This window comes from Antechinus flavipes, chromosome 1 (assembly GCF_016432865.1).
Source record: "Antechinus flavipes isolate AdamAnt ecotype Samford, QLD, Australia chromosome 1, AdamAnt_v2, whole genome shotgun sequence".
NCBI classification, from domain to species: Eukaryota; Metazoa; Chordata; class Mammalia; order Dasyuromorphia; family Dasyuridae; genus Antechinus; species Antechinus flavipes.
In genome coordinates, this window is record NC_067398.1 from 581,777,749 (window position 1) to 581,790,475 (window position 12,727).

General features: G+C 35.4%; 1 protein-coding gene across 2 annotated transcripts in view; it reads left to right on the top strand.

Annotated features, from left to right (window-relative positions):
* The window catches only part of CPQ (carboxypeptidase Q), a 679,622-nt gene that overhangs the window by 593,156 nt on the left and 73,739 nt on the right, over positions 1 to 12,727 (top strand). For both annotated transcript variants that reach the window (XM_051970892.1, XM_051970891.1), the window contains exon 7: positions 3,421 to 3,622. In XM_051970892.1, coding sequence (XP_051826852.1) covers positions 3,421 to 3,622 — 202 coding nt within the window. The remainder of the gene's footprint in view (positions 1 to 3,420; positions 3,623 to 12,727) is intronic.

A 12,727-nucleotide genomic window follows, 5' to 3' on the forward strand; every position in this document is an offset into this window, starting at 1 on the left:
TTGTACTTCACGTGGGTTAATCTCTGGCTTAGGGGCTTTCTTCAGATCTTCTTGAGTTGTATTTGGAGGACCCCTACTCTGCCCCAAGTCTTCTTGATTTTTCACCAGTCTATGTTCATCTTAGAGGAGCAAACGTGTTCTATTTGTGAGGAAAATCTTGAGAGCTTAAAATTTACTGACCTATTCTGCCATCTTCCCAGAATCCTCCCCTCTCAGTTATTGTTAATGTGAATACATGAATTAAAGTAAATTAATGTTCTGACTTCTAGAGTAGTGATTAACTTCCATCTGCCTTTCTTCTTTTGGTGCTTATTAAGGAGTAGGTATATCACTATGGAAGAAAATTCCTTATATCTGGCCTCTTCTGCATAACCCTCTTCTCTACCAAAAACAGAAAGAAAGGGTATAGCAATGCCATGTCATTTGCTTTGGGTCTCTTCTTCTGGGTCATCATTATGTTGGTGGTGTTTCCAAATTATTATCTCAGCTAGAATTTATCTTATTTTTCTTTTACCTTTTAAGTCAGAAAGTCCCATATTACATATGGACCTGGGTAGATTTTTCTCATACTTGTGGCTCATTAATCCTTATTTAGAAAATTTAAAGACTTTTCTATATGACACAACCCACCATGTTCTCATTATTTCCTTAGTTTGATATTAAAACATTTTTCTCTCTTATACTCGCTAGATTCCAAACATATTAGTTACTTATTGTTCCTAGAACTCAGCATGCTCAGAACCTTTGAAGAGGTTGGCCCCAACACTAAAATATACTCCCTTCTCATTTCTGCTGTTTAAATTATTCCAAGAAATATCTCAGGTATCACTTCACAGGAGAAACTTTACCTGATTCCCTGGTCTTTAGTGTTCTCTCTCCTCAGATTTTCCTGTAATGACCTCTTTGTTTACCCCTTACAGCCTATAGTAGAATATAAATACTTCTTTGCCATTGGGAGTTTTTGTTTGTTATTTCTGAGCAGCATTCTTTTTGAAGATCTCTACAACTTTCAATTGATAGCATCCATAGCCCTCTTCTGCAGCTACCACTTGGTTATCTGTGGCTGTTGCTTCTGTAATTCTTTTTGAATGTCCTAACAATAGGGATCTCCCTGCCTCTCTCAACTTCACATGTACTTGGTGGAGACTGGATGAAATCACGATTGAATATACTTTTCTCCATAGTCCCAGGCACTGTGTCTTCTAACCAAGTTAGCTCTTCCCATGGGTCTAGAAGCTTGCTAAAAATAGCCCTGTGGACCAGGAAGAGGAAACCTCATTTACTTTCCTGCTTATATTTGAAGAGCCCTTTTTAGATTTTGTGATTTTCTTATAGCACAAATAAGTTTCTATATTTAAAATCAGAAAACCTTTAGTCTCAGAAATAGCTTATAGAAATATTTATATAACCTCAAAAATTTGCAGAAATCAAAATGTATGTGTAACTAAGTATTAAAGATTCCTAGAACATTAGTTCTAGGAACCTTAGAGATGAATGGGTCTCTTTCCTTTATATTAAAAAGCATAAACTGAGAGAATATTTGTCTTGACATAATGTCACATAGCAAGTTAGCGACACAGTGGTTGTTTAGTCATTTTTAAGTCATATCTGACTCTGTCAGCTCATTTTGGAGTTTTCTTGGCAAAGATACTGGAGTCTTTTGCCATTTTCCTTCCTAGTTCACTTTACAGATGAAGAAACTGAGTCAAATAGGATTAAATGATTTGGCCAGGATAACACAGTTAATAACTGAGACTGATTTGAATTTAGTGTTCCTAATTCAGGCCTGGAACTGGATCCATTGAACCAACTAGTTATCCTAGTGGGATAGAAAGGACCATAATTCAAATTTGATCTCCAGTTCAGTGTTGTTGGGCTCTTTCTGAATGGAGTAATAGCTTAATAGATGTGTTTATTCATCTCATTGTCGAATAAATGATGAGGGGGGAAGAATAGATTTTCAGAGTTGTATGGGGATTGAGAGGTTAACTAGGTCCTCCTTATTGCAAAAGTCACCTTTATAATATCTTTGACAAGTAGTCATACAGCCTTTGCTTGAATATATCTGACAGGGAACTCACTTTTTACAGAGAAACCATTTCTTATTGAGTAACTCCAACTATAAAAAAATTCTTCTTGGTAGTGACTTGAAATCTATTCCCTCCTATAATTCAGAGTAAGTGTTACTTGGGATCATAGGATTATAAATTTAGAACTGAAAGTGGCTTGAGAGGCCATCCAGCTTACCTCCTTCATTTTGTAGATGAAGAAAAGGAACACCAAAGGGGTTTCCATGACTTGGTCAGAGTTGCATAGGGAGAATTAGAATTTGAAACCAGGTCCTCCTACCCTGAAACCATTGCTCTTCCTACTGATGCATTATTAATGTACTTTTTAAAAAATGTACTCAGTGACCATAGTTATAAGAAAATAAACATATTATTAAACACCTTATTGTATCTTGGAATGATAGTAGCCAGTGCAAACAAAGTGAAGAGGCAGATGGAAGCTGACAAACAGATGGACTTGCCAGTGGGGAAGTGCTTTAAACTTGTGGAATTTTAATAGCTAAGCAAGTTTAAGACTTGGGTGCCTTTGAGCTCTGTAACCTGCTGAGAGTATCTTGTATTTTAAGCTCTCCCACTGAAAACAGAGACTACCTCCTCATCACTGTGCTTCTCCAGCTAATTTAGAAAGAGTTTCTACATGGGCTGCTCAGGCTGTCACCTGGGAATGGGGCTCTGCAGTTTTGCACCAGGGAGATTAGTGTTTGAGGCCTTGAACTATTACCTCCTACTCTGGGGATTCAACAGAAAGAACAACAGAATCAGAAACTCAAATCAAATCTCCCAGACTTAATAAGAACCCAGACTTTGAATGGGGCAGAACATGCAACTTAGATCTATGGGTACTCATACTTGTAGAACTCACTTATAGAGTTGTTGTGAAGCCCTAACGAGAGAGAATATAAAGAAAGTGCTTTTCAAATCATAAAGTCCGATTTAAATGTTAGATGTGTCATGGAGAATATACATTTTCGTGAAAGTTTTTATTTTAAATTGTGTTTTATTATCTTCATTAATTATTTTTTCAAATAGACTTTTAACTGGGCAATAGAAATCTCCTTGAAGATAAGGTGATTTTCCTTTTTGTATTTGTAACTCCAGAACCAATTGCCATTGCATATAGTAGACACCTCATTAATGTTTAATTGCGTGAGGTAGGCAATTGCTAATATTGCCAGACTACAGGCTGCCCTGCTCAATTTACTGTATGACCCTGAGATAGTAACCCTTCTAAGCCAAAGAATTTGTCATTATGGGAACAAATGAGTAAGGGATTTGTGGTGTTGTTGCACATTCCCAAGAGAAAATTGAAGTGAATGAATGTGAACTAAACTGTTTTCTCTCTTGTGTTTAGGTCAACATCTCTAACTTCAGCCTGGTAATGGAGTCTGACTTGGGCAATTTCATGCCCACAGGTCTGGCATTCACTGGAAGTGATAAAGCCCGGGCTATTATAAAGGAGGTTATGAACCTGCTACAACCCATAAATATCACCCAAGTCTTTGAGGATGGAGACGGAACTGACATTAACTACTGGATCAAAGCTGGAGTACCTGGTAAGAATGCTTGACTCAGAAAAAAAAAAAAAAGTTTAATTTAAATGAAGTGAATTGATTTGTACAATCACAACTTTTGAAATTCGAACGCTCTGTTCCAAAATGACCTGATGGAAATGCCAGAAGTGACCCTATTTACTGATAGTGTAGGTAATTATCTAAACATTGTGATTTGAGAAGTATTCAGGAAAATCTGCTGAACCCAAGCATTTCCCATAACTTGGATCCCACATGGCTCCATCATTCTCTTAGGGTTCTAGTCTTCTGCGTTCACTTAAGAGCTGAGTATGCAAAAAAAAAAAAAAAAAAAAAGGCAAAAACATGGACCCTGCCTTCAATGAGCTTACATTTTAATGGGGTAAACAACATGCAATTAAATACCTATAAAATATATACAGTGTAAATATAAATCTTAATATATAACAGTATAAGTATCAGTGAATATAGTATAATTTTCAAAGCGGGACACTAGCACTGGGAGGGAGTGGCGTGACTGAGACTCTCTTGCAGAAGGTGGAATTTGAGCTGAGTCTTAAAGGAGGTCAGGAAAATCAGGAGGCTGAGGTGGAAAAGGAGACCATTCCAGCTATGTAAGACAGCTTGTGGAAAGTTACAAAGCCAGAAGATAAGAGTACCATGTGTTTGAATAGCAAGTTGTCCGATGTCATGTGTGACATTATATATAAAAAGATATAAAGTATAAGAAAAGTGTAAGTGTAGAAAAGGTCTGGGTTACAAAAAAAGCTATAAGAGCCATAGAGAGAATGATCTTGGAGGATCATATGTTTCTTATTTTTATTTTGTTTTCTTATTGAGTAAAATGGTATAGTAATAAAGTACTAGCAGGAAGGGTTCAAATCTGGTTTCTGACACTAATATTAGTATTAGTAATAGCTTTTAATATAGTACTTACTACCTGCCAGGAACTGTGTTCCTTGTAACAACCTTGAAAGGCAGATGCTATTATTATCCCTATTTTATATATGAGGGAACTGAGGCACAAAGAAATTAAATGACTTGTTCAAGATCACATAGTTAATAAATATCTGATGTGGGATTTGGACTCAGATTTTCCAATCTCCAGATCAAGTACTCTAGCATCTACCTCCAAGGATTGTTGGAAAGAATAAATGAAATAATAATTATAAAGCACTTAGAATAGTACCTGGCACATTGTTAAATACTATCTAAATATTCACTATTACTTTTATTAATGATTATTATTTATCATCTATAAAATAAAAATCACTGGAACAAAGGGTCTGAAGATCCTTACCATATCTATGATTCTGTGAAGTAAGAACTTTAGTGGAAAATGAGGGCACATGAGCCAGTGGAGGTACACTTATGAAATACTGTGTAACCATGATTTTATACTTTAAACTCTTGGCCAAGCTGAGAAAGCAAACTTGGCCACAGAATTAGAAGTGAGGGATACAGACTAGTTCCTAGGGGACTTTTGGATGTAGGTGATAAGCCACCTGTCTTTCTTCCTCCCGTATCCATTTAGAAAGCAAGTATATTATGACAGAAGAAAACTTCCTATAATGTTAACTCCCTTCTACCCTTAAGAAAATGCAAGAGAGAGTAGAGGATGCCATTCTGTGACATTTGACTTGGGCTTCCTACCACTGTCATCCTCATGGTATGAAGGTTATTTGTAGATAGTTGCCTCACTCAGCAAATAACTTTGGTTGCTATAGTATACTTACATTCTGCATGTAGCAACATAGGATTAAGTAGCAGTAACAGCTGGGAGATCAGGTTGTGTCTCATGCTGCATTTCATCTGAATTTTTCTCAACTGAACTTGTTTTAGGGCCCTATCTTTAAAGAAAAAGGAGTGGAGGGGGACAGGTAACCTCATACTAGCCTGCCCTCTAGAAGCTTAGACTCAGCTTTCAATCATTTTTTAAATTTTGAAATCATTTCAATTCTAAAAACATCTAATAAGGACAAGTACAATGAGAAGCAATAAGAACACAAAGAAGAAGAAGAAAAAAAAAAAAAAAACTCAACTCCTGACCTCAAAGAGCTTACATCCTATCATTATTTTGGAAAACATTCCTATAGCTAACCCAGATAAGTGGATAAGAGTGCTGGGCCTGGAGTCAAAATTTGAGTTCAAATTCAACCTCAGATATATTAGCTACTATAGGGAATTCTAATAAGAAATCCCAGTAAGTCTCAGACATGCCTTTGTGTAAATTTGTTTGCTGAGAACTTTGGAATGTGCTCCCAGTAATCTAATAGAATCTCAGGAAGCATTAGGAAGATTGGCCATCTTCCTGGTGCCTTAATTAATGAACATCCTTCATGGCAGATTTGTGTTTACCCCATAAACCTGGCCAGTTCCTGGAGTAAATATAATCTTCCTAAAGGAATAAACAAATATTCTCTTTTGGATCTTTTGTGATAGAGCATCCTGTAACCAAAGAGGGCTACTCTGTCTCAAGAGTTACATATCAACTGAGAATATTTAGCGTAGTGCCTTCATTGTTCCCAGCCTATAAAAACCTCTTAGTGGAAAGGAACTTTGAGAATTCGGTTAGGAAGGTTAGTGCTCTTGCTTAACACAGCTTCCCACTTGAGACTCTGAAGAGCTGTGACCCAGGTTCTCCCAGCTAAAGGACTTCAGGTGCTGGTGCTTCTTTATAGTGGTGATGATGTGTGTTGTATGTTGTCTGTTTGTTTGTTATGTCATCTTGGTCATCACTGTGTTTGTTAATTGCTCATTACTTTCATACTATAAGTTTACTCTTTTCTTATATCTTGTATAAATCAAGGGTCTGAGCAGTATTAAGTTTGTACCTATTCTCTTTAAGACCTGGCCTGTTGAATATGAATTTCAATTCTAGATTAATCCTACAGCTACACAAGTCTCCTTACTTCAGTCTGCCTTAACTGTAAAATGGGGATGCCAGGATTGTTGTGAGCATCATACTATATATAGATATACTATCTATAGTGCTTACCAAAGTGCTGGAACATAATAGGTGCTTAATAAATTCTTGTTCCCTTCTTCCTGTCAAATTATGTGCACTGTGAAAGGCAGTAGAGATACAGAGGGGGAAAAAAATGTTGCCATTAATGTCTGCCCTTAAGGACTTTATTTTTGAAAAGCATTTCTATAGCTACAAAAACCCTAGAAATAACCATTCCCTCCTTGCTATACCTATACAAACAACCCAGGTATTTTTTATTGTAAAATGGATTTCACCAACAGTGTACTACATATATTTAAGTGTTTTCTGGAGAGTGGGTTTCAGGGGTCATGGAGGTGATGGTGACATTTAATGGCTAAATTTCTACTTGTGACAATGTAGATAATAATCATGATTTTGGCTTTAAGGCTTAAAATAATCTTTCATAACTAAAAATAGGATAAACTATTTAAAAAAAAAATACAAGTCGCAAATTCTTTTCATTCTTTCTGTGTGTATGTTAACCAAACTTTGAGATTGTCTTAAAGGAACAGTCCTGTACATGGCACTAGTAAATATATCATTAGACCAGACATCTTAAGCTATTCCAGAGTGTGAGTCAATCAACAAGCATTTTGAGCAGCACTATGTGCCTGTGTATCTATTACACTATATATCTACTAGGTCCAGTGGATACAGTAAGATGTGAAATAGTCTCTCATCCCCAAGACCGACACTGTCCTGGGAGAATAGAACAATTTTGTGCATAAAATAATAAAGAATACAGATAAAATAAGCACAATGTTATTTCAAAAGTGAGACACTAATAATTGGAATAATTAGGAAAGACTACTCGAAGAAGGTAGAACTTGACTTGAGTTCAGTAGGGAGCTAAGGTGTCTAAAATATGTAAGAAATTTTAGGTGTTGGGCAATAGTAAATGGACTTTGCAAAGACATCAAGGTAAGAAATGAGATATTAGTTACAGGGAAAAGCATTAAGGCAGATTGGCTAAAATAGAATCTATAAAGTGAAGTGATGAATAATTATCCTAGAAAGATATTCTAGACTCAGATTGTGATGGGTATTAAATGCAGTGGAGTTAGTATTGTCCTTAGACAATTAGAGGGAATGGGCAACTCCTTGAGCAGAAAAGTTAAATGATCAGTGTCTTTAATCACTATCATTTGATGACATTCTGTAAATATCTATGAAAGGTCTATTATAAACTTTGTTCTTTGTGTGTTTATTACTGTGGAGGAAATTAAGAGGAGTAAGATGGAATCTCTATCTTCATTAAATTTTCTCTCTGTTCATTTATTATTGTTTCTTCTGCAGTTAGTCATCAACTTACTACCTAGAGACATGGCCAGTAACATTTAAATTAGACTGAAGAATTATTTTTCCTGAAATCCTATTTCTTAAGTTGAAAGTTTTGTAAGAAGAATGCTTCAGTGAATCATCATTTACTAAGTATATGCAAAAATCCAAATCAGTCTATTTGCTATATATAGTTTTGGGCAAAATTTTAGTGAAATATAGGAGAAAGATGTGATAATAATGACTAAAATTAATTAGAACCATAGAATTCTCGACCTGGAAGTCAACTTGGACATCCTATTTAATCATATCCTCACATTTTATGGAGAAGTTAAATGACAATTTCCCAGTTTATAGAAATAATCAATGTTTGATCTGAAGCTAGAACCTTCATCTAGTAACTCAGTATTTGTGTTGATACATACAACTACTGGAGCTTATGTAAGGAATGCACATTTTTATAACGTCTGTCTTTCTCAGTAAGCTGGATACCAAGATGTAGTCTTGTCATTGCTTTTGTTTATTTTTTGTTTTTCATATATAGCTTGCATAAAGCCTAATCCATTCAATAACAATAGGTTACAATTGTTGGCCTGTTGGCTAATCTTGTTTAATTGTAAATTTTGTTTTTTTTTAAACTGAAATATGAAGAGTATCATGGGTACCAAAAACCCTCTAGTCCCATGATAACATGATTGGGGTAGCTGGACAAATGAAATTATATACTATGTTTTTTTAATTACTTTTAAGTATCTTAAGGGATACATTTCTTCATTTCCACTAATAGGAAGCATTTTAGTTCAACTTTATACCAGAATGTAATGAAAGAAGTTTGTTCTAAATAGCTCCTTTTATTTTTTTCATAACCCATTTCTTTTGCAGCTCCCCTCTATTGTATTGTGTTGTATGCTATTGTAGTCAGTGGTTCATTTAAAGCAATAAATGTTCTCCTGGAATTCTCTTTAGTTTTCTTTTGAGTCCTACAATGGAAACTGGGATGATTGCTGTCTTCCCCTTAGTCTTTTGAAGCTAGTATTGAGTATTTTCAATTTTTTGTACTATTCCTGGAAGTTAAGATGAGGCTACTTTCGTTGTGAGTCTTATTCCTCACTGAAAATTTCAGAAACTGGAAATTTGAGGGGGAAAAAAAGAGTAGAAGTCTCAAATGGAAAATAAAAATGTACCAGTTGAGTGCTCTTCCCCCTTGGAGACCTAATACACTGGAATGGCTAAAATATAAGCATTATTACCAATGTCAGTATACTAATTGAATTGGCATTTGAAGAATCACTCACTAAACTTTTTTTTTTTTTTAAATCAAGCCCTTTCTTTGAATGGCCTTTTGTTAAGGCAGAAAAATTCTCCATCAGTAAAGTAAAGTATTTTCAAACTGAGCTGAGAACTTTTCAATTCAATTCCATAGACATGTATTAATATTAATAGTAATTCTATGATACTGAGGATACAAAGATTAAAATGAAAATAGTTCTTGCCTTCAAGGAGCTTATGTTCTATAAGAAGAAAAGTATATAAATAAATATAGATTAATACAAAATGAATTCAATTCATATATAAAGTATTTGGGGAACAGGGAATTATTAACAGTGGAGGCAAGCCTTAGGTATGAGATAGCCTCCTGAGTTGGTTCTTGTAACTGGCGCTAATGGTTCTGAGAGTCAAAAGTGAGGGTAAAAAGCATCAGAGATAGTCTATGAAAAGGTATGGATGTTGGAGATAGAATATTGTTTAAAAGGGACTCCCCCAAAATACTGGTTTGACTGGTGCATAAAGTGCATAATTAGAAATATTGTGAACTAAGTTTGGCAGGGTGAATTGAAGCTAGATTATGAAGAATTTTAAATCTTTAAATAATATACTGAAAAGTTTTTATCCCAGAGGTAGTAGACAGCCACTGATGTTTATCATACAGTGGAATGATATGGTTAGATCTCTGTTTTAGGAATGTCATTTTTGCTGCTGGGTAGGAGATAGTCTGGTGAAGGAAGATACTAGAGGTAAAGAGACCAATAATTAATTTGCTGCAATAATCTAAGTTGGCAGAGATGTGGACCTTAACTAGTGAAATATCTATGTGAAACAAAAACATTGGAGATAACAGTGACAAGATTTGGCAAGTAATTTCATATGGAGAGTGAGGTAGAGGAAAGAATCTAGAATGATGCCAAAGTTGAAAACTGGAATAACATGGAGGATGGTGGTTGTTCCCAAAAGAAGTAGGAATGTTACAAGAGCGTTTTGGGGAAAAGATAACTTCTATTATGGTTGTGTTGGTTAGTGAAGTGTATAGGACATTCAAGTGGAGTTATCTACAAGTCAGTTGGTGGTGAGGTCTTGAGGAGAGAGAAAGATCTGATAGATGGATTTGGGAAACATCTGTATAAAAATGGTAAATCAGCCCTTGGGAGTTGAAGAGATCACCGAAGAGATCACCAACAAAGAGATTTAGAGAGGAGAGGAAAGAAAAAGAGAGAGAAGGAGGAGGAGGAAACGCAAGATAAGGAGGAAGAGCAGGAGGAGGAAGAAGAGGAAGAGGATAAAGAAAAAGTCAGGGAAGGAGAAAAGGGAAGAGAACCTGAGGATTCACCTACATGTAGATGATAATCTGGACACAGGAATGATCTGACAGGTAAAAGGAGAATGAGAAAAGATCACTCTGACACAAAAACTTAGAGACACTAGTCAGGAAGAGATGTCAATCATCACAGTGTCAAATATTGCAGAGAGGATGAAGGTTGGAAAAAAGTGAATAGCTTTAGCATTGATGTCCTTGAAGAGAAAAATTTCAGTCATATAAGGTTAGGGGATGGACCCCAGAGAAAGAGAGAGAAAGGCTAGCAGATTATCATGATCCCTGAGGTATAGAAATGGCATTAAAGAAAACCAAGACATAAAAGCAGCTGTATTGGATTATATTTGTGTATGTGTGTGTATGTGTAGAGAGAAAGACAGATAGACAGAGACAAAGACAGATAGACAGAGATAGAGACAAAGAGAGGGGGGGAAAAGAAAGAGAGAGAAAGAAGAAAGAGGAGGAGGAAAAGGAAGTAGAAGAGGAGGAAGAAGAGGAGAAGAAGGAGGAGGAGGAGAAATAGAAGAAAGACAGGGAGGGGAAAGAGATCCCTTTGAAGATTTTGTAAGGTTTTGAAGCACTATTATACAAAGTAAAGGAAAAGTTACCAAGGGCATAGAAAAAATTTTTTGGACTTTATTAGTATAAAATAAAAAGGCTACCAAGAGAATATGAATAACCACTGACCTAAGTAACTAATTTCCCATCTATGTAAAATCTTTATCAAAGTCATCTTTATATGAATCAAGGGCAAACTCAGTTATGAGAATTATTAAAGAACAAGAAAACTTTTGTAAATGATATTCAACAGTAGACTTCATCTTTGTCATTTTACAATTCCAAAAATGAAGACAGACAATTCCATTGTGCTTATTGTTTGTTGATTATGAAAAAAAATCTGATGTGGTAAAATAGAATACTACCTTACAGTCTCTTTCAACAGCAAGGTGTCTCTCATTTGTACATCAAAATTATTTAAGATTCCTTGGAAGATATAACAACAGAAATAACCTTTTCAGTGACCCTCTAAAAATAAATGTCAGATAAGACATAAAACAGGGAAATGTATGCTTGCCAAAGGCATTCATCCCTGTGATAGAAGAGATCCAATGTGGACTCAAGTCAAAGAGGGATTATTCATGGATAGTGAAGTCTTCCAGATGCTACTGTTTACAGACGACACTGTGGGGATTGCATGAGATTTGTAATTATTCAATGTCGTTAGTTCTATATGTCCACACAGAAAAAAAACAAATTGATGAAGGGTGTCTGTTGTCCAAATTCCAACATGTATTTGGAGAAATAGCTTAAAGAGTTTGTTCACTAGTGCCCTTATCTCTGTGTGAACTTCTCTTTCTATGTTACATATGCACAAATGTGTATATACATATACATGCATATATATTTCTATGACAGTTCAAATCGACAATGAATTGGATCCAGAGTTAAACAGAAGAAGGAAAGCAGACTAAATTGCTTAAGTAAATTGAAAATCTGCTTTACTAACTCCAAGCTTTCTATGAAAGAAACGGCTTACTCTGCTAATCCTATATTCCACTGGTATTACTATATGGCTTTGAGACATAGAATACAATTGCCTCTGAAGAATAAAAATTTAGCATGATACAGAAAGTAGTTGGTAGAAAAGTATCCAGTGGGTATGAGAAGACCACAGCATATAATTTATGATAAACTCTTGCAGAAACAGAACTAAAATATATTATCAAGGAATTGTATAATAGGAGGAAAAAGTCACTTGGCAATATTGAAAGGATGGCAAACAATCACATCTTCCACTCCTCTCAATGTATAGAGAAAAAGGAAAAAGTGACTAGCAATGGTCCCTCTATGTAGAACTTATAGGAGGCATGAACAAGAGTCCACAGCATGAGCAGGCATCTTTGTAGGAAATTCTAGGGCCATTGAGACCACGGATCTATTTGACCAGTAAATGATGAGAAGAAGAAACTCAAAAAATCCCACTGCACTCAATACTGGCCAGATCCTTACAAGAATTACCACTTTAATATTTAATTATTTTTAAGTGAACTATCTTTACTCAAATAAAAGAATCACAGCAAAGTAGCCATGGAAATGACTTAAGGTGTTAAAAAGCACTTTGTGAGTAAAAAGTAAACTGGGATCATTAATCCTGAAAAAAAAAAGTTAGGGAGAAATTTAGATAAATGATATCAAATGACAATTTCATGAAGCTAAAGTCAGGTGGAATTAGGGTGGACCCTAACCATGAAAGGAGAAGAGAATGCCAATA